At 47.3% G+C, this 20,032-nt stretch overlaps 1 protein-coding gene across 1 annotated transcript in view; it reads left to right on the top strand.

The window, feature by feature from the left end:
• LOC122429464 (spermatogenesis-associated protein 31A3-like) overlaps positions 1-18,069 on the top strand; it is a 30,631-nt gene extending 12,562 nt beyond the window's left edge. Inside the window, exons 2-4 of the mRNA XM_043449792.1 lie at positions 12,237-12,294; positions 12,867-12,927; positions 16,651-18,069. Coding sequence (XP_043305727.1) covers positions 16,982-17,995 — 1,014 coding nt within the window. The 5' untranslated portion in view covers positions 12,237-12,294; positions 12,867-12,927; positions 16,651-16,981 and the 3' untranslated portion in view covers positions 17,996-18,069. The remainder of the gene's footprint in view (positions 1-12,236; positions 12,295-12,866; positions 12,928-16,650) is intronic.
• Positions 18,070-20,032: the final 1,963 nt, after the last annotated feature.

Below are 20,032 nucleotides of genomic sequence, written 5' to 3' on the forward strand. Positions count from 1 at the left end.
TTGGAAGCACTTGCTTGGAGGTCAGTTTTCAGTGGCAAGGTCCCCTGAGGCCGTGAGCAGAGACAGGGTTCCCACACTCACAGGGAGAGTCAAAGCAACTTCCAAACATCTGTTCCATCACATTGTCTCTGTAGGAGAGGTCTAGTGATCCTAGGTTTATCTGGAGCATTCGTGGATCCTTTGGGGAAGCACCCTGTGTGTCAACCTGGATACAGGACCTAGGGGGCAAAATTCACATTCTTCTCTTGGGGATCCCTAATGCAGTGTGGCCTAGCAACTGCTTGAGAATCCATCCAATTACTGCTTTCTTAGTTCTGATAGAGGTAGCTTTACTCCACCGTTTGCAGTTTCTGAAGCAAGCTGCCAGGTCTTAGCTCTTCGCCTCGGGCCTACTTGCAGTGGAATGCCACCTCAGTGAGGTGAGCACGCTATAGCACCCACCACTCTCAGACACACTCGTGCAGCCTGTTTCCTCATGAGCAGTATGACTGTGACATAGAGATGTGTTTGTAAGGCTTGGAAGTGCAGGGAGATATACGGCCCTGACTCTGCAATTATGTCCTGCAAACAGACCTGGGGGGGTGTGGTCTCACGTCTTAGAGGCAAAACCGTTCCTGTAAGATAGAGGCTGGAAAACACTCTCTTTTAATGCCATTGCCTCCTCGGAGGAAGATGGCTTCCCAGCATCCTGGGTGCTGAGAGTCACACTTGGCTTGGAAGCACTTACTTGGAGTTCATTTTTCAGTGGCAATATCCCCAGAGGCCGTGACCATATGGACGTGTCCCACAGTCACAGGGAGAATCAAAACAACGTTCAAAGGTCTGTTCCATCACGTTTCCTCTGTAAGAGAGGTCTAGTAAGCCTAGGTATATCTGGAGCATTCTTGGATCCTGTGGGTACACAGCCTGTGTGTCAACCTGGATACCGAACCTAGGGGGCAAAATTCACATTTTTCTCTCTGGGGACCCTAACGCGATACAGCCTAACGACTGTTTTAAAATCCATCCAATTGCTGTTTTCTTTCTTCTGATGGAGCAAGATTTGATCCACCCTTTTGGATTTTTGAAGCAAGCGAGTGGCTCGCCACTCCTCACCTCAGGCCCATTTGCTATGGAATGTAACCTCAATGAGGTGACCACAGTATGGCACCCAGCACTCTCAGACACAATCCCACTGCATGCTTCATTATGGGCTGTACCAGTGTGACCTAGGAATGTGTTTTCAAGGCTCAGAAATTGCTGCCACCACAGAATCCTGTCTTACCAAGAGGAAAGGAGAATGAGGAGAGATACACCCCGTTATCACCAAGCCACCCCGACGAGCCATAGCTTTTCCAAAAAGAGTAAGTGGACCAGTCCCAGGGACAGCAAGTGGGCCTTCTCACCCAGGGAGCCAGGTCCCCCTCCAGGCATAGTCTGCCAGCATGGCTCACGAGTGACACGGGTCCCAGGCCATTCCCTCCACTGTCCAAGGCATGGTCTCCCTCAGAAATATACCTCTTCTGGTGAATCCAACATGCTTTTCACAGCATTCTGGGTAGGAAAACTCTCCTCCAAGAAAAAAGTGCATGCCATGCAGATAAATACATTTTTCTCCAATGTTAGCTCATCCTCTGTGTGCTAAAGGCTTCTTCCTACCAGAAATTTTGTTTCATGAAATAAATGTTTTTTTTTTTTCCCCATGAATAGGGGTAGTGGCCTGTCGGTGCCTCACTGAGGGAGATGGAAGGCATCGGGGTCCACGCATCCCAGGTGCCTGCTTTGACTTCCAGACGGGATGGGGCCGTGGAGGGAGGGTGACCCCAGCATGGATCCTCATCCTCACCCCAGTTCCATAACTGCGCCTTCAGTTTCCATAATACCAGCATTAGAGAAACAAGCAACAGCATTTAGGACATGTCACAGTGAACTAAACCGAAAGACCTCCCCCTTCTCAGGATCTTGCTCAGTTCCATCCTACTCTCTCTCCACCTGGACATTGTGCATCTGGTAGGGGAGGTGTGTTCAGAAGCTGAAATTCCCCTCAGGCTCAAGAAGTGTCAGGGACAAACTCACATGTCAGAATAAGGAGGGGAGTCCAGAGGTGGGACAAGCCTCACCCCCGAGTCACAGCAGGGTAGATGCTGCTGCCCTGAAAGCCCCTTTCTCTCCCACATGTGGCTGGGATGGGATGCAGAGGAAGGATGTTAGTGGCAGGGGAGCCCATAGATGGTGCATTTACCAAGGAGCATTGGTGTCCCACCACCGTCCACAGGGCCAGAGGAAAGAAGTGAGGGGCCTGGTGGCTCATGCTGGCATCGCTCCAGAGTCTCCCCTCTACTGTACTTCCCCGGACCTGTCTGAGGGAGGCCACCTGGAGGCCCTGAACAGAGGGCCAAGCTCCCAGAGGCAACAGAAGCTCAAGCAGAGAAGCTTCACTTTTCCCCACTGTAGCAATCAGCTTTTACAGGACTGGGTACTCAGGACAGACTCACTGTCCGTGACCTCTACCTACATGTGTGGCCCAAGGGGGCTCCCAGGGTACAGGTAGGACTCAACAGGCCCAGGGACTGTTCAGGAGTCACAGCAGGTCTCGCCTGCACTCAGTCTTACTCACTCCAGAGGCCGGGGTGGAAGACACCAGCAGCCAGGATGTGTCACCCAGCATGCATGGAAGGGACCTGCAGAAAATGAACACGCCATCAGCTTTCCTCCTTGGGCTCATCCAAGCTGGAAAGCGGGGAGACGAGCATTTCTCCAGAGAGATTCTGGGCTCTATGTCACAGACACTGCCCTGGTGCACAGTCCGCCTCCAGAAGGGGGCCTCTGATCCAGGAGCTGGCAGGAACGGCCCTGCCTCCATGCCTGTCAGGGCCCCCACATGTGGGACCAGGCCCGGGGCTGTGGGGGCAGTGGGCACAGGCCTACTTGTGCTGTGGTTCCTCCCTGGAGACTAGTCCTGACTCTGCACCGCATCCCCCACGGTGGGCACAGCGGTGGGGGCTCAGCCAGGGTCTGAGGGGAGGCGTTGGGTCCTAGGTCATCGAGTGACCTCGAGAGTTCAGGAGAGGGGAGCACAGAGCTTGGATCCTGAGCCTGGCTGCTGCCAGGGCCTCTCAGAGGCACCAAGAGGTGAGCGCTGAGTTGGGGGATCTGGAACTAAGGTGCCCTTCTGGAGACATGACGCAGAAGGGACACTGACAGAACAGCAAGAAACCTGACCTGGAGAGTCCCTTCCTTCTCCTGCCGTGAGGTGCAGAGAGGACAGCAATGGAGGGGCCCGTGAAGAGTGGGTGAGACCCACAGTCACCCCAGAGAGGAACCCCACATTTACACACAGTGACCCAGCACAGGGCCCCCAATCACCCCACAGAGACCTTGACAGAACCACACTCACCCCAGAGAGGGACCCCCCCACATACACCCACACTGATCCAGCACAGGGCCCCCAATAACCCCACAGAGACCTCGACAGACCCACACTCAGCCCAGAGAGGGACTCCCCCATACACCCTCTAGGATTTCAGGAGTTTTGTATGGGGCCATCTATATATATTTTGCTGTGTAGGGGGCAAGTCTGTGGCTATTTTTAGGGGCTGGTAGATGTTTATTCTTGTGTTTATATGTTTCTGTATTCTACATGATGGGAGAATTAATTCTGTGTGAGAATTTGGGAATGTGGCATAAGCATATGCAGGTAGTGTGGTATGTATTTGAAACAGAGTATATGTATATAGTCATATCTTTGCATATTTGCAATGTAGTGGGTAATTGTGGTTATATTTGGGGCTTATGGAGAGTTGTGTGTATAATGAGCTTGTGTGTGTATTCAATGGGAATGGCCATTTGGAGGAATATTTGCTAGTGCTTTGATTTCTATTTTTCAGTAGGGGCCACCTAGGCTTACATATTTTGAGAAGTTAGTATGTGTATATCTGATGAGAAGGTGAGATTTCAGGTTTATACCGGGGAGTTGGTAAACTTCATTTATATATATTAGAAATAGGTGAAGTGATTATTTGTTAATATATGCAGATGTATGAGCTGGCTTCTACTAGCTAGGGATCATTTGGTATATGGAAGTTTTTTCATAAGTGGTTTCCTGGAGATATTTCTATCTGTCTTACTTGTGTATACTGATTTGTATGTGTCCATCATTAGGTGCATGAATTATGAAAGTGCTCATAATGTATGGAGTCCTGGGCGTATTTAAATGTATTTCTTTGAAGACTGTTAGGGTGTTTATACCTGTGTGTTGTAGTAGGTAATCTATTTGTATATTCAGGGTGAGGATTGATATACATATATAGTGTCCTTCTCTTTATATGTTGGGAGAGAGGTGAGGAGGTTGTATTCTGGAGAGATAGCATAATGGATCTCCAGTATTCTTGCCTGGAGAATCCCCATGGACAGAGGAGCCTGGTGGGCTATAGTCCATGGGGTCACAAAGAGTCAGACACAACTAAGTGACTAAGCGCAGCATAGCACAGCATTTCATTCTTTATATTCAGAATGGTGTTTTTTCCTTAATACCCTTTTTGGGATAGTTCATTGCTTTATATAATGACTACTATATGCTGATTTTACATCCTGCAACTTTGCTGAATTCATTTATGAGTTCTGAAGGTTTCTGTTACCGTTGTCACTGTTGTTGTTTTTGAAACTTTAGGATTTTCTACATATATGATCATGTCATCTGCAAATGGAGGCAATTTGACTTCTTCCTTTCTGATTTTAATGCATTTTATTTCTTCGTCTTGCCTAAGTCCTCTGGCTCGGACTTTCAGTGCTGTGTTAAATAAACGTGGTGGGTGTGGGCATTTTTGCCTTCTTCCTGATATTAGAGTGAAAGCTTTCAGTTTTTCACTTTTGAGTAATATGTTTGCTGTGATCTTTTCATATGTGCCATTATTGTGTTGAGGTGTGATCCTTCTGTACCGAATTTGCTGAGAAAGAATGTTGAATATTGTCAAATCCTGTTCTGCGTCTATTGAGATGATCATGAGTTTTCCCCATTTTGTGAATGTAGTGTATTATGTTGATTGATTTGTGTTATTTTGAACCATCCTTGCATCCCATGAATAAATCACATTTAATCATGGAGTAGGATCCTTCTAATTAATTCTTGAATTAGCTTTGCTAACATTTGTTGAGGATTTTTGAATCTGTGCTCATTCCAGATATTGACCTATAATCTTCTTGTACTGTCTTTTTCTGACTTTGATACCAAGGTAATGCTGGCCTTGTAGACTTAATTTAAAAGTGTTCCCTGCTCTCCAGTTTTCCTGGAGGACTTGAAAAGGATTGGTCTGAATTCTTTAAATGTTTGGTAAAACTTACCAATGAAGTCATATGGCCCTGAATTTTCTTTATTTCTATATTATTGATTCTGTCTCCTTATTTGTTATTGGTCTGTTCCGACTTTCTATTTTGTCTCAATTCAGTGTTAATAGGTTGTATGTTTCTAGGAATTTATCTGTTTCTTCTAGGTTATCTAATTTGTTGACATAATTATTTATGATCGATTCTAATGATTCTTTTATTACTGAGGCATCATTTGTATTGCCTCCTTTTTCATTTCTGATTTCATTGATTTGTGTCTCTTTCATCTTAATCTAGCTAACAGTCTGTCACATTAATGTTTTCCAGAAAACACTACTTAGTTTTGTTTATATTTTCTATTACTTTTCTGTTGTCTCATTCCTTCTGCTAAATGTGAGATGAGTGTTTTCATTTTCTATAGTTCCTTGAGGCATAAAATTAAATTTTTTATTTGAAGTTTCTCTTACCTTTTAATGTATGCAATTATCATTATGAACATCTCCTGTAGTTTTGCTTTTGGTTCATCCCATAAGTCTTAGTGTGTCGTGTTTCATTTTAGTTTGTCTCAATATACTTTTTCATTTTCCCTTTGATTTCATCTTTGACCCAATTTTTTTTAAAAAAAACTCTTATACAGCATGATAAATATAATGAAAATTGGTGTATTTTATATATGAGGTTTAAGAAAGTAAATCCTAAGAGTTCTCGTCACAAAAGAAAAATTTTTTTCTTTTATTTTTATTTTGTATCCATATGAGATGATGTTCACTAACCTTCTTGTGATCATCATTTCCTGATGTATGTAAGTCAAATCATTATGCTGTATGTCTTAAAATTATGCAGTGGTCAATGTCAGTTAAGCCTCAGTAAAACCACAAGTGGGGAAAAGACTGTATGGTTTAGTTTCCACATATTTCTCAATTTTCCTGTTTTCTTGCTCTTAAGGGATTTATTTCATCTTAATGTGGTCAGAAAAGACACCTAAATTATTTCAAATTTATTAATTATTAATTAATTAATTAATAATTATTTTGAAATAGTAATTTCATAACCAAATTTTTTGAATTTGTTAAAACTTGACTGTGGCCTATTGAGTGTCCTGGAGAAGGTTGCTTGTGTATTTGAATGTATATGCACTGCTGTTTGGTGGTATGTTTAAATATGTCTGTAAGGAGCATGTGATCTATAGTGTTTTCAAGGCATGTTTGTTTACTGATTCTCTATCCATTTTTATAAGTGGATAATTGAAGTTCCTTATGGCCACTTTATGCAATCAATTTTTTTTCTTTTTTTCCAGTATTTGCTTTATACCTTTATGGGCTCTGATGCTGTATGCATATATAATTTTTATATCTTCCTGTAGAAGTGACTCTTATTAAAATACAGAGATGTTCTTTTTCTATGGAGACAATTTTGGACTTAATATCTATTTTCTCTTTTATATGAGTAGCCACCCCCGCTTTCTTTTGCTTACTATTTACATGCATGGAGTATCTTTTTTTATCCCTTCATTTTGAGCCTATATATGTCTTTAAATCTAAAATGAGTTTCTTGTAGATAACTTCAAGTTGGGTCTTTTTATTTCTTTCTTTTTTAAACCATTCAACCACGTTTAATCCATTTATCTTATTTATTGATCAGTAGGGATTACTGTAACTGTTTAGTTAATTGTCTTCTGTATATTTTGCAGGTGTTGTCCTCTTCCTCTCTAGCTTCCTTTCATTGTTGTTTGATGACTTTTTAGTAGTGATTTGCTTTTACCCCTGCCTTCATTTTGTTTTCAAGATTTTGTATCACCTTTACTATCAGTGTTCTGAATTCTCTGATAGACTCCCTGTCTCCTCTTGTTTTGTTTGGTCTATCGAGTTTTACCATGTTCCTTCACCTCCTGTATATTTCTCATCTTTTCATTTTATTTAGTTTGCTGTGTTTGGTGCCTCCTTGCTTTAGGCTGGAGGGTTCTTCAGTTCAGTGCAGTTCAGTCGCTCAGTCATGTCCTACTCTTTGCGACCCCATGAATCGCAGCACGCCAGGCCTCCCTGTCCATCACCAACTCCCAGAGTTTACTCAGACTCATGTCCATTAGTCGGTGATGCCATCCAGCATCTCATCCTCTGTTGTCGCCGTCTCCTCCTGCCCCCAGTCCCTCCCAGCATCAGGGTCTTTTTCAATGAGTCAGCTCTTCGTATGAGGTGGCCAAAGTACTGTAGTTTCAGCTTCAGCATCAGTCCTTCCAATGAACACCCAGGACTGAGCTCCTTTAGGATGGACTGGTTGGATCTCCTTGCAGTCCAAGGGGCTCTCGAGTCTTCTCCAACATCACAGTTCAAAAGCATCAATTTTTTGGCGCTCAGCTTTCTTCACAGTCCAACTCTCACATCCATACATGACCACTGGAAAAACCATAGCCATGACTAGACAGACCTTTGTTAGCAAAGTAATGTCTCTGCTTTTTCATATGCCATCTAGGTTGGTCATAACTTTCCTTCCAAGGAGTAACCATCTTTTAATTTCATGGCTGCAGTCAACATCTGCAGTGATTTTGGAGCCCAAAAAATAAAGTCTGACACTGTTTCCACAGTTTCTGCATCTATTTCCCATGAAGTGATGGGACCAGATGCCATGATCTTAGTTTTCTGAATGTTGAGATTTAAGCCAACTTTTTCACTCTCCTCCTTCACTTTCATCAAGAGGCTCTTTAGTTCTTCCTCACTCTCTGCCATAAGCGTGGTGTCATCTACATATCTGAGGTTATTGATATTTCTCCCAGCAATCTTGATTCCAGCTTGTGCTTCCTCCAGCCCAGCGTTTCTCATGATGTACTCTGCATAGAAGTTAAATAAGCAGGGTGAAAATATACAACATTGACATACTCCTTTTCCTATTTGGAAGCAGTCTGTTGCTCCAGGTCCAGTTCTAACTGTTGCTTGCTGACCTGCATACCGGTTTCTCAAGAGGCAGGTCAGGTGGTCTGGTATTCCCATCTCTTTCAGAATTTTCCACACTTTATTGTGATCCACACAGTCAACGGCTTTAAAATAGTCAATCAAGCAGAAATAGATGTTTTTCTGGAACTCTCTTGCTTTTTTGATGATCCAGCGGTTGTTGCCAATTTGATCTCTCATTCCTCAGCCTTTTCTAAAACCAGCTTGAACATCTGGAAGATCACAGCTCACGTATTGCTGAAGCCTGGCTTGGAGAATTTTGAGTGTTACTTTACTAGCATGTGAGATGAGTGCAATTGTGCTGTAGTTTGAGCATTCTTTGGGATTTCCTTTCTTTGGTATTGGAATGAAAGCTGACCTTTTCCAGTCCTATGGGCACTGCTGAGTTTTCCAAATTTGCTGGCATATTGAGTGCAGCGCTTTGACAGCATCATCTTTTAGGACTTGCAATAGCTCACCTGGAATTCCATCATCTCCACTAGTTTTGTTCATAGTGATGCTTTCTAAGGCCCACTTGACTTCACATTCCAGGATGTCTGGCTCTAGGTGAGTGATCACACCATCATGATTATCTGGGTCATGAAGACCTTTTTTGTACAGTTCTTCTGTGTATCCTTGCCACCTCTTATTGATATCTTCTGCTTCTGTTAGGTCCATAACTTTTCTGACCTTTATCAAACCCATCTTTGCACGAAATGTTCCCTTGGTATCTCTAATTTTCTTGAAGAGATCTCTGGTCTTTCCCATTCTGTTGTTTTCATGTATTTCTTTGCACTGATCGCTGAGGAAGGCTTTCTTATTTCTCCTTGCTATTCTTTGGAACTCTGCATTCAAATGGGAATATCTTTCCTTTTCTCCTTTGCTTTTCACTTCTCTTCATTTCACAGCTATTTGTAAGGCCTCTTCAGACAACCATTTTGCCTTTTTGCATTTCTTTTCCATGGGGATGGTCTTGATCCCTGTCTCCTGTACAATGTCACGAAGCTCCGTCCATAATTCATCAGGCTCTCTGTCTATCAGATCTAGTCCCTTAAGTCTATTTCTCACGTCCACTGTACACTTATAAAGGATTTGATTTAGGTCATGCCTGAATGGTCTAGTGGTTTTCCCTACTTTCATCACCATTAGATCAGTCTAATAGGAAATGTTAAAAGGAGTTCTACAAGCTGAAATGAAAAGATGCTAATTAAGAAAAGGAAACTCTATCAAAGTATAAAACTCGCTGGGACAGATAAGTACACAGTTAAAATCAGAAAACTCTAGTGTTGAAACGGTGGTGAGCAAAGCATTTATATATCACATATAACTCATATATCACTTATAAATTCAGTATGAAGGTCAAAACATTAAAATATCAAAATAATGATAACTGCAAGATGGACTGAAGGAGCCATGCTTGAAGAATTAGATGAAAATATGATACTCAGTCAAAAGAGACACTCAATGAGTAGCTAGGAATTGTTTTTAAAAAGGGAACTAATATAAATCCTAGACTTGAAAACTATAGTTATTAAATTGAAAAATAGGTTCAATAGCACACTTGAGATGGTAGCAGAAAGAATCCATAAACTGAAAGATGAATTCAGGAAATCAGTGTGAAAAACAAAGAGAGAAGATGTTGAGGGAAAACGATCTACAGCATCCACTCAGCACACCATCAAATATGGAAGGAAAGAGACTCTCGGAAAGAAGGGAGATGAGAGGGGACAGCATAACATTACTTGTAGACATCATGGCTAAAAGTTTATAAAATTTTGATGAAAAACACTCTCCAGATTCAGAGTTCAGCTCTAGTAAAATGACAGGAAACAGATCCACTCTAAGACACATCTTGGTCAAACTGTGGAAAAACAAAGGAAAAATCTTGAAAGTAGCCAGAGAGAAACTGTTCTCCAGATATGCTGCTGCTGCTGTGTCACTTCAGTTGTGTCTGACTCTGTGTGACCCCATAGATGGCAGCCTTTCCAGGCTCCTCTGTTCCTGGGACTCTTCAGGCAAGAACACTGGAATGGATTGCCATTTCCTTCTCCAATGCATACATGCATGCTAAGTCGCTTCAGTCATGTCCGACTCTGTGCGACCCCATGGACAGCAGCCCACCAGGCTCCTCTGTCCACGGGATTCTCTAGGCAAGCATACTGGAGTGAGTTTCCATTTCCTTCTCCTCCCCATATATGAGGAGACCACAATAAGATTAATCACTGACTTCCAGTCAGAAATGGCAGAGTGAAGGCCGTGGGATGTCATATTAAAAGATTTGAAAGAAAAAAATTGTCACCCAAGTATTCCGTGTCTATAAAATCTATGCTTCAGGGAAAAAGGCAAAATAAAAATGTCCCCAGATAAACAGAGACTGGGAGAATTGACTGCTAGCAGTCCGACTTATAACAAATACTGAAAGATAACTTTTGAACTGGGAAAAAAAACCAAACAAACTTGGTTCTTAGATTTGAAAACACTGGGCTGATTTGTTCAAAGGATGTGTGTGTATCTGTACAGAGTGTTCCAAATCTTTTTGTTCAGTGTATTGCGTTCAGAAAACAAGGATGCTGGCAAATTATGAAAAACTTACTCTGAAAGTTTATTTCAATTTGTTTTATATTTCATAGCCTTGTAAATTTCAAATTATTTGAAATTAATTTTTAATTCCCAGTAGTTGAATATAGTAAAAATTAACTGAAATTAGAAAAAATAAATATCATAAAAGTAAAAATACCTGGGATTAACCAAAGTTATAGGGAGAACTCCAGAATTTTTAAAGTATTGATGGGACTCAAGCAATGTTATCAAAGGAACCAGGAATTCTCAGAGTTCTAGGTGGAAAGAAGCAACACTTGACTAAGGTCTCCAGCAGGATGAGAAGGTAGGACGGGAAGGCTCAGAGAAGGGAGATGAATGGGGCTGTGTGGCTGGATGGTCAGGGAGGGGCTATGGTCCAGCCTCCTCCTCTGCTGACCCCTCTCACCCCCAAGGGCCCTTTGTGACCAGACCACATCTCTATGATGCGAGCCTAGTACTTTAGTCCCCAAGTGCACCCCTTGGCTCAGTTGCCTGAGGGCAGCGGTGTGATTCAGATGATGGAGAATCTGCTCTTTTCTCTGAAAAGCACTTTTGATACTTGGCTGAACTCCAGCTCCCCTTTCTGGGCGATCGATACCATCCTTGCCTTTCTGTGTGGACTGGGGCTCTTTCTCCTGATCCTTCCCTACCTGGAGAATAACCCATCCTTTGCTCCCCCTAGGAAACATGGAAACATCAGGAAGGTAAGGAACTCTTGGTCCAGACTGACAAGCATATGAAATTATTTATTATTTTTTATTATTATTATTTCTGAATCAACCAGAGATTCTTGAGGTGGGAAAGAACAGGACATCTATTTTCAAGGAAGAAGAGGATATTATGCCTCTAGGGACAAACCAGGCTGGGCAGGAGATAGAGTGAACACTAGGATTTCTACCCAAAGATCTCAGATCAGTTGTCCTGGTGTGGTAGGGGTCCAGGGCATGTCCCAAACACAGTGAGCAGGGGTTGAGGACTGGATACTGAGTTCAGTCTCAGGCCGAGGACAGGACTCTGAGCCCTAGTTCAGCAGCTGTGAACAGTGTCTCAGGGCTGATGATCTGGCAGCGCTGAAGCCCCAAGAGCATCAGAGCAGGGGCTGGGGGGCGGGCTGGTATCAGGAAGCAAAGATCAACCTGATGAAGCTCAGATTCACCCACAGTCTGAGAATGTGTGTGTTTCTTGAGCAGAGGAACAGTGACGAAAGTAGTACAGAGTGCATTTCACATTGAAAATAGTCTTTCGTTCTTCAAAGAAGGAAAACAGAAAATATTTTATCCACTTTAAAAATGAGTGAAAAGAAAGAAAAATCACAGAGCTCTGTCAGTGAAATGTAGAAAGTCATATTATGTATGGACACTAGTGCCTGATGCTTGTCTAGAGAGAGGAGACTGAGAATTGGGTCTTAAGCCCTAATTTTTTCTCTCTCAGCATCGAAAGGAACGAAGGGGAAGAAGCAGGAGCAGCAAGAGAAATGGCGCTTTGAAAGGTGAGTTCTGACATCCAGCCATGAGTGCCCCGAGTGCTAGTCCCCACCACTCTGGCCCTGAGGTCCAGCTCCACGGGCTCTGAGCGGGGCCAGTGGCAGGACTTCTCCCTTGAGAAGCAGATCCCCCAGGGAGGTTTCTGGGAAGGAGGGCAGAATCCAGATACTTCCCAGATTCCATGTGTAGAATGGAGCTGTGAGGGGCCTGGAAAAGACTCTGTACCAAAAGGGCGTGTGGGCTGCATTGGACTAATAGCACCTGGATTGGGAAGTGAGCCCTCCAGGACACATAGGACACATGGTTTAACTGTGCTCAGGTTCAACTGCAAAGTGATGCCTGCCCATCGCCTACAGGTAGGTGGTGAGGGCAGTAAGGAGTAAAGGATATGGAAAAACGTTAAGTGATAAACCCTTTCTTGAGCGTCACCATCACTGTCAGGGATCATGTGGTGTTGGACACTGGAGCTTGGGCTCCAGTCTCCCAATGGTGTCCCCTTAAAGAGACAATGCACTCAACTTCTATAAGACCCCTGGCTCCTATCTTCACCACCATGACCCAGTCTGCTGATTTCCAGCTTGCAGAGATTGCCTGGAAGAACTGGAAGAGGTCTGGGACCTGACTTCACTTCTGCAAAGGTAGAGAATCTACCCTTTCTTTCTAGGGGGTTCTTCTAGAGTCTGTGGTGTAAACCCAGGGATTCTGGCAGCCTGGGGCTGAGCTGGGAGGAGTCCTGAGGGCAGGGTATGGCTATCATCCCGTGGTGAGGAACAGCAGGAGCACTGTGAAGTCAGCACTGGGGCCGTGCAGGACTGTGGGGTGTGGCTGCACCCCCCCAACCCCCCCCCCCACCCCCCGCCGCCTGGCCTGTCTGGTCCTCCTGGCCTGGCAGCTCCTGGCTGCAGCTTGTTCTTCATGTCTCCTGCAGACACCTGGGGAGGTTCCCTGACAAGGCCAGCTTTCATCAGATCTCATGGCAAGATTCACCTGGTGAGGTTTGCAAAGCAGTGCCTGCTGGAGCCCACCCACCATGCAGGGAAGAGGCGGCTCCCACCATTTCCCCAGCTCCTCTGACCAAGCAGCCTCTACCCTGCACTTCTGCCATTTCTCCAGGGTCAGTTTCCACTTACTCAGAGTCATACCTGAGTGCCTCTCCAACACCAGAGCCTTTCTTTCCCCTGGACAGCCTTTCCCCCTGGCCACTGGCTGTTTCCCCTTCCCCACCAAGCCCGCCTCATGGGAGAGCCTGCCCTCCACCTCCAGCACCCTGCTCTACCCCAACACCATCAGGCTCCATGCTGAGTCTCACTCAGGGTGACTCCACGACACGCACACTGAGTACCATCCCACACAGGTCATCTCCACACTCCCCCTGGAGACCAGCCATCCCAGGGATTGTCCATTCAAGCAGCCCTGGATCGGCCCTGGCCTGGTGGCAGGAAGCAGCCACAGCCTGGAGCTTCTCCACCTCAACACACTTAGAGTCCCAGAAAGAAAGCCTTCCCCTCTACCCACCAGAGGCCTCATTCTGGGAAGATCCCCGAAACGGGCAGGGAGAGGCTGGTGGCCTCGCTTTTATCAACCCTAATGTCCAGGAGCTACTGGAAATACTAATCACCAAAAGAGTGGAATTGAAGTCTTGGGAGGAGAAAGAAAAGGACAAGGAGGCAGGCTACCACCTGAATTCTTTGGGGAAGAGGATCGAGTCGCTGGGTCACAAACAGGACACCTTGGGTCACCAACACTTCGGGAACATAACTGGCAAACATGATCAGCTGCTTGGTCCCGAGAAGCCCCAATATCCTGACACTCTGGGGGGCTGTCTACAGAAGACATGCAGCCAGCTCTTCTGGGGTCTCCCCTTTCTGCACAGTGAGTCTCTCATAGCTGCTGTCACAGTACCTGGGTCAGCTCTAGAGTTATGCCCTGTCTTATTTAACGAACGCTCTAAAGCCAAACCATTCCATATTCCAGCTAAAGTAACCTCACAACTGTCATTGGCCAAGCACTTGACCCAACCTGTGGCCCAGGCTCAACCTCAGTCCTTGACTCCCACCATGCCCCAGTTGCAGCCATCACCTCTGGGTCACATGGAGACCCAGGCCCAACCCCTACCCTTAACTCCAATCATGCCCCAATGTCAACCATCATCTGAAGTTTCATTGGAGACCCAGTCCAGCTCCCAAATCGTGGCTTCAACCATGCCTCACTCTCTACCACCAACTCGGGCTCACATGGAGTCCCAGGCCCGACCCCAACTCTTGGTTCCAACCATGCCTCCCTTTCAGCCACCACCTCAGACTCACATGGAGACCCAGGCCCGCCCCCCACCATGGACTCCACTCACGCCCCAATTTCAACCATCACCTCGAGCTCACATGGAGACCCAGGTGCGATCCCAACTCTTGGCTCAAACCATGTCTCATTTTCAACTACCACTTCGGGCTCACATGAAGACCCAGGTTCCGCCCCTAGTCCAGACTCCATCCATGTCCCAGTGTCAACCACCACAACCTCAAGCTCACATGGAGATTCAGGACCAATCCCTACCTTGGACTCCAAACATGCCCCAGTTTCAACCACTTGTTCAGGCTCATGTGGAGACCCAGGGCCGATCCCTACCCTGGACTGCAAGCATGCCTCAATGTCCACCATCATCTGAGATTTCCATGGAGGTCCAGGACCACCAACAACCCTCAGCTCCAACCATGCCCCAGTTTCAACCACCTCCTCGGGCTCACGTGGAGATCCAGGCCCAACCGATACCCCTGGCTCTAAATATACCTCACTGTCAGCCATCTTCTCGGGCTCATATGGAGATCCAGGCCCAACCTCAATTTTTAACTCCAACCATACCCCAATATCATCCACAACCTCAGGCTCAGTTAGAAACCACTGTCCATCTATCACCCTCCCCCCTAGTCCAGTCATCATCTTCTCAACGCCAGATTGGCATTGAGAAGTCCTTTGAAACATCTTGCACTACAGTCCCAAATAAGGCATCATCTTTCAGTTCAAATGCAATTGAAAACCTGGAATGTCACTTTTGGAAAAAAACAACTAGAAAGCAGGAGAACTTTACCCTCTTTGGTTAAAAATTCTCAGGAAGTCTTTAGCCAGGTCACTCTCAACCCATCCCAGGAGACCAGGTCTTCCCAGGCCCACAGCTCTGTCCCCATCCTTCCTGGGCATTTGATCAGCCCTGAGGTTCGGAAGAAACTGGAGCACCACATTTCCCAAAGGTTCATGCAGCAACAGAGTGGCCTGCCCTGCAGAATCCAAGCATCTCAGAAACTGATGCAGCCCCAGGATCAATACCCAAGGCCATGTCAGGCACAGGGCAGGGAGGGGCCCTCAAGATCTTCTGCAGGTCGAGGCAAAATGAGCCAGGATGTACAAAAGATGAGGTCCAAGTGCCCAGCACAAATCCTACCAGGGACAGACCTGTGCCATGAGGTGGGGCAGAGTGTGGGGAAGATCGTAAAAGATCTGTACATGTTCCCAGCCAACCCTCCAGTGAAGGACCCAAGAGCAAAACCTGCATCAGAAATAGAGTTGAGCCTAGACAGGAAGCAACCAGAAGTCTCAGGAGTCCTTACAGAGAGGAAGGCAGAGCAGATCTGTGAGAGTGAGATCCCTGTGAATGTCTGTCACTTGAGGCTTGTGGACAACCTTGTTTTAGGCACTCTGGGAGAGACAAATGCTCCCATGAAGACAGAAAGTACACAGTCCTCTCAGGATAGGAAAGCCTCCATGATCACCTCCCATGAGTCTCTTGTCCTCAGCCCGTATACTGAGCAGGAGTTGGAAGCACATATAATAAGGTTTCGGGTGAGGCACAGGTGGAGCCTACTCTTCAAAGTCCTTAAGTTCATATTTCGCTTGAAGTTGAAAAAGGTTCAAGTGCCCACATTGAAGGTCACCTGTGAATCTGGATACCACTCAACTGCCCTATTAACCAAGGGCTTGGGGAAACCTCCTCAGCCCCATGCAGGTGAGAAACTGAAAACAGCGGAGGCAGTTCCCCCACTGGAGAGGCCCCTCCCTGTCCCCTCACAGGTGACTGAGGAAGCCCGGGGGGCTCTGGGAGGACGCACACCTGGGGACACCCATAAGCCCCCAGAGGCCCCTCTGACTGGACAGGAAGACAAGCCACCTCCTCAGGCCCCCACATACAGCTTTGTGGGCAGAATGTGGCACAGCATGTCTGTTGTGGAGGCTGACAAAGGCAGCCTGGAGCCAAGTCCAAGTTCAGCCATGGCCAGGAATGAGCCACAGAAGGAAACTAGGGGGCAGGCCTCCCCAGCATCTTGCTCTAATGTGATAGTTGTGGACCTTGATGAATGCTCCCCATCTTCCAGGGCGCAAGAGGTCGTGGAGGGAGACTCTGCTGGGAAGGGCACCAGGGAACCTAGCGTGCAGGTCAAATACCTAGACATCAATATAGATCTCGGGAGATCATGGTCTCCAAGGTCCAGTGAAAGCCCCTCACTGAACACCACATCTGCTGCCTCAAATACAGAAGATCTACTCTTTGAGACACAGTCTCGTAAGCTTGAGTCTCAAGGGTTCGCTGACCAGCAGGCTCAGGCTCAGGGCCGAGCTACCAGCGTGCTCCTTCAAGACTGTGAAACTGGAGTACTCCTTCAAGACTGTGCCACCGATGTGCTTCTCAAAGACTGTCACTCGAATATGTTTCTTGCCGCAAACATCTTGGCTTCTCAGGAATCTCTGTCCTCTTTTCAGATCTTATCCAGTGGAGACAAGTGCAATTCCCAAAATCTCTATGATGCTACCTCAAGTGAAGGGAGCAGCCAGGGGCAGCAGGTGGACATGAGGCGACAGCTCAAATATAAGAGCCATTGCAAGGAGTCTGTTCCCAAGGATGGGAGAGAGAAATATACAAGGCCCAAATTAAGACAGATTAAAAAGGGGCTGGCAGAACGGAGGGCTTACCAAGCCCAAGGGATGAGTCATCCTGGCCAGAAAAAAGAATCAACAGAGTCCCTAAGAAGCAAGTTTCGGCAGTTAGTCCTAAAGAAGAGACAGGTTCCATCAGAAAGCTTCAAAGAAAGGATTAAGCTCCTTCTGCAATGGATTTTCCCCAGTAAAGGCAGAGAACCAGAAGAGCCCTTGCAAAAAGGCAGGCCGGAAATAGCCACTGTCCAGAGCCAAGAATCAATCAAGAGCAAATCGACCATGGACAGCAGGGCTGTTGAGGCTCAGACTCTCATGACAGCTGTTGGGCAGATCCTAAAGGAGAGGATGGTGTTTCACCAGGGACCTCACGCCACGGAGTTAAACTGGTACCAAGCAGAATTCCAGGGCCCCCGAGGTCCACATTACTGCCACCACAGAATCCTGTCTTACCAAGAGGAAAGGAGAATGAGGAGAGATACACCCCGTTATCACCAAGCCACCCCAATGGGCCATAGCTTTTCAAAAAAGTGGACCAGTCCCAGGGACAGCAGGTGGGCCTTCTCACCCAGGGAGCCAGGTCCCCCTCCACGCATAGTCTGCCAGCATGGCTCACGAGTGACACGGGTCACAGGCCATTCCCTCCACTGTCCAAGGCATGGTCTCCCTCAAAAATTTACCTCTTCTGGTGAATCCGAACATGCTTTTCACAGCATTCCGGGTAGGAAAACTCTCCTGCAAGGAAAAAATGCATGCCATGCAGATAAATACATTTTTCTCGAATGTTAGCACATCCTCTGTGTGGTAAAGGCTTCTTCCTACCAGAAATTTTGTTTCATGAAATAAATGTTTTTTTCCCATGAGCAGGGGTAGTGGCCTGTCGGTGCCTCACTGAGGGAGATGGAAGGCATCAGGGTCCATGCTTCCCAGGTGCCTGCTTTGACTTCCAGACGGGATGGGGCCGTGGAGGGAGGGTGACCGCAGCATGGATACTCACCCTCATCCCAGTTTCATAACTGCGCCTTCAGTTTCCATAATACCAGCATTAGAGAAACAAGCAACAGCGTTTAGGACATGTCACAGTGAACTAAACCTAAAGACCTCCCCCTTCTCAGGATCTTGCTCAGTTCTATCCTACTGTCTCTCCACCTGGACGTTGTGCAGCTGGTAGGGGAGGTGTGTTCAGAAGCTGAAATTCCCCTCAGGCTCAAGAAGTGTCAGGGACAAACTCCCATGTCAGAATAAGGAGGGGAGTCCAGAGGTGGGACAAGCCTCACCCCCGAGTCACAGCAGCATAGATGCTGCTGCGCTGAAATCCCCTTTCTCTCCCAGATGTGGCTGGGACAAGATAGGCGAGGTTCATCACCCTCCCCCTGCCTTTCTCCTGCTCTGAAGCAGCAGCAAGAATGAGAACCACACACTCGGAGAGGACCCCGCTCTAAGAGTGTGCAGTGCAGAGCATGCAAGCCTCCGAGGGCTGGTCCCACCCAGCCCTGGAGGAGAGGACAGCCATGCTTACAGAGACCACCTCCCCCAGTGAATGAGCATGGTCATGACTGTGTGCGGAGGCACCTCACGGTCTGAGAGCAGGATGCTGTGCCCCTGGGATGGGATGCAGAGGAAGGATGTTAGTGGCAGGGGAGCCCATAGATGGTGCATTTACCAAGGAGCATTGGTGTTCCACCACCGTTCACAGGGCCAGAGGAAAGAAGTGAGGGGCCTGGTGGCTCATGCTGTCATCGCTCCAGAGTCTCCCCTCTACTCTAGTTCCCCGGATCTGTCTGAGGGAGGCCACCTGGAGGCCCTCAACAGAGGGCCAAGCTCCCAGAGGCAACAGAAGCTCAAGCAGAGAAGCTTCACTTTTCCCCACTGTAGCAATCAGCTTTTACAGGACTGGGTACTCAGGACAGACTCACAGTCCGTGACCTCTACCTACATGTGTGGCCCAAGGGGGCTCCCAGGGTACAGGTAGGACTCAACAGGCCCAGGGACTGTTCAGGAGTCACAGAAGGTCTCGCCTGCACTCAGTCTTACTCACTCCAGAGGCCGGGGTGGAAGACACCAGCAGCCAGGATGTGTCACCCAGCATGCATGGAAGGGACCTGCAGAAAATGAACACGCCATCAGCTTTCCTCCTTGGGCTCATCCAAGCTGGAAAGCGGGGAGACGAGCATTTCTCCAGAGAGATTCTGGGCTCTATGTTACAGACACTGCCCTGGTGCACAGTCCCCCTCCAGAAGGGGGCCTTTGATCCAGGAGCTGGCAGGAACGGCCCTGCCTCCATGCCTGTCAGGGCCCCCACATGTGGGACCAGGCCCGGGGCTGTGGGGGCAGTGGGCACAGGCCTACTTGTGCTGTGGTTCCTCCCTGGAGACTAGTCCTGACTCTGCACCGCATCCCCCACGGTGGGCACAGCGGTGGGGGCTCAGCCAGGGTCTGACGGGAGGCATTGTGTCCTAGGCCATCGAGTGACCTCGAGAGTTCAGGAGAGGGGAGCACAGAGCTTGGATCCTGAGCCTGGCTGCTGCCAGGGCCTCTCAGAGGCACCAAGAGGTGAGCGCTGAGTTGGGGGATCTGGAACTAACGTGCCCTTCCGGAGACATGACGCAGAAGGGACACTGACAGAACAGCAAGAAACCAGACATAGAGAGTCCCTTCCTTCTCCTGCCATGAGGGGCAGAGAGGACAGTGCTGGAGGGATGTGTGAAGAGTGGGTCAGACCCACACTCACCCCAGAGAGGGACCCCCCGTATACACACAGTGACCCAGCACAGGGCCCCCAATCACCCCACAGAGACCTCGACAGACCGACACTCACCCCAGAGA

This window comes from Cervus canadensis, chromosome 28 (assembly GCF_019320065.1).
Source record: "Cervus canadensis isolate Bull #8, Minnesota chromosome 28, ASM1932006v1, whole genome shotgun sequence".
In the NCBI taxonomy this organism is placed as follows: Eukaryota; Metazoa; Chordata; class Mammalia; order Artiodactyla; family Cervidae; genus Cervus; species Cervus canadensis.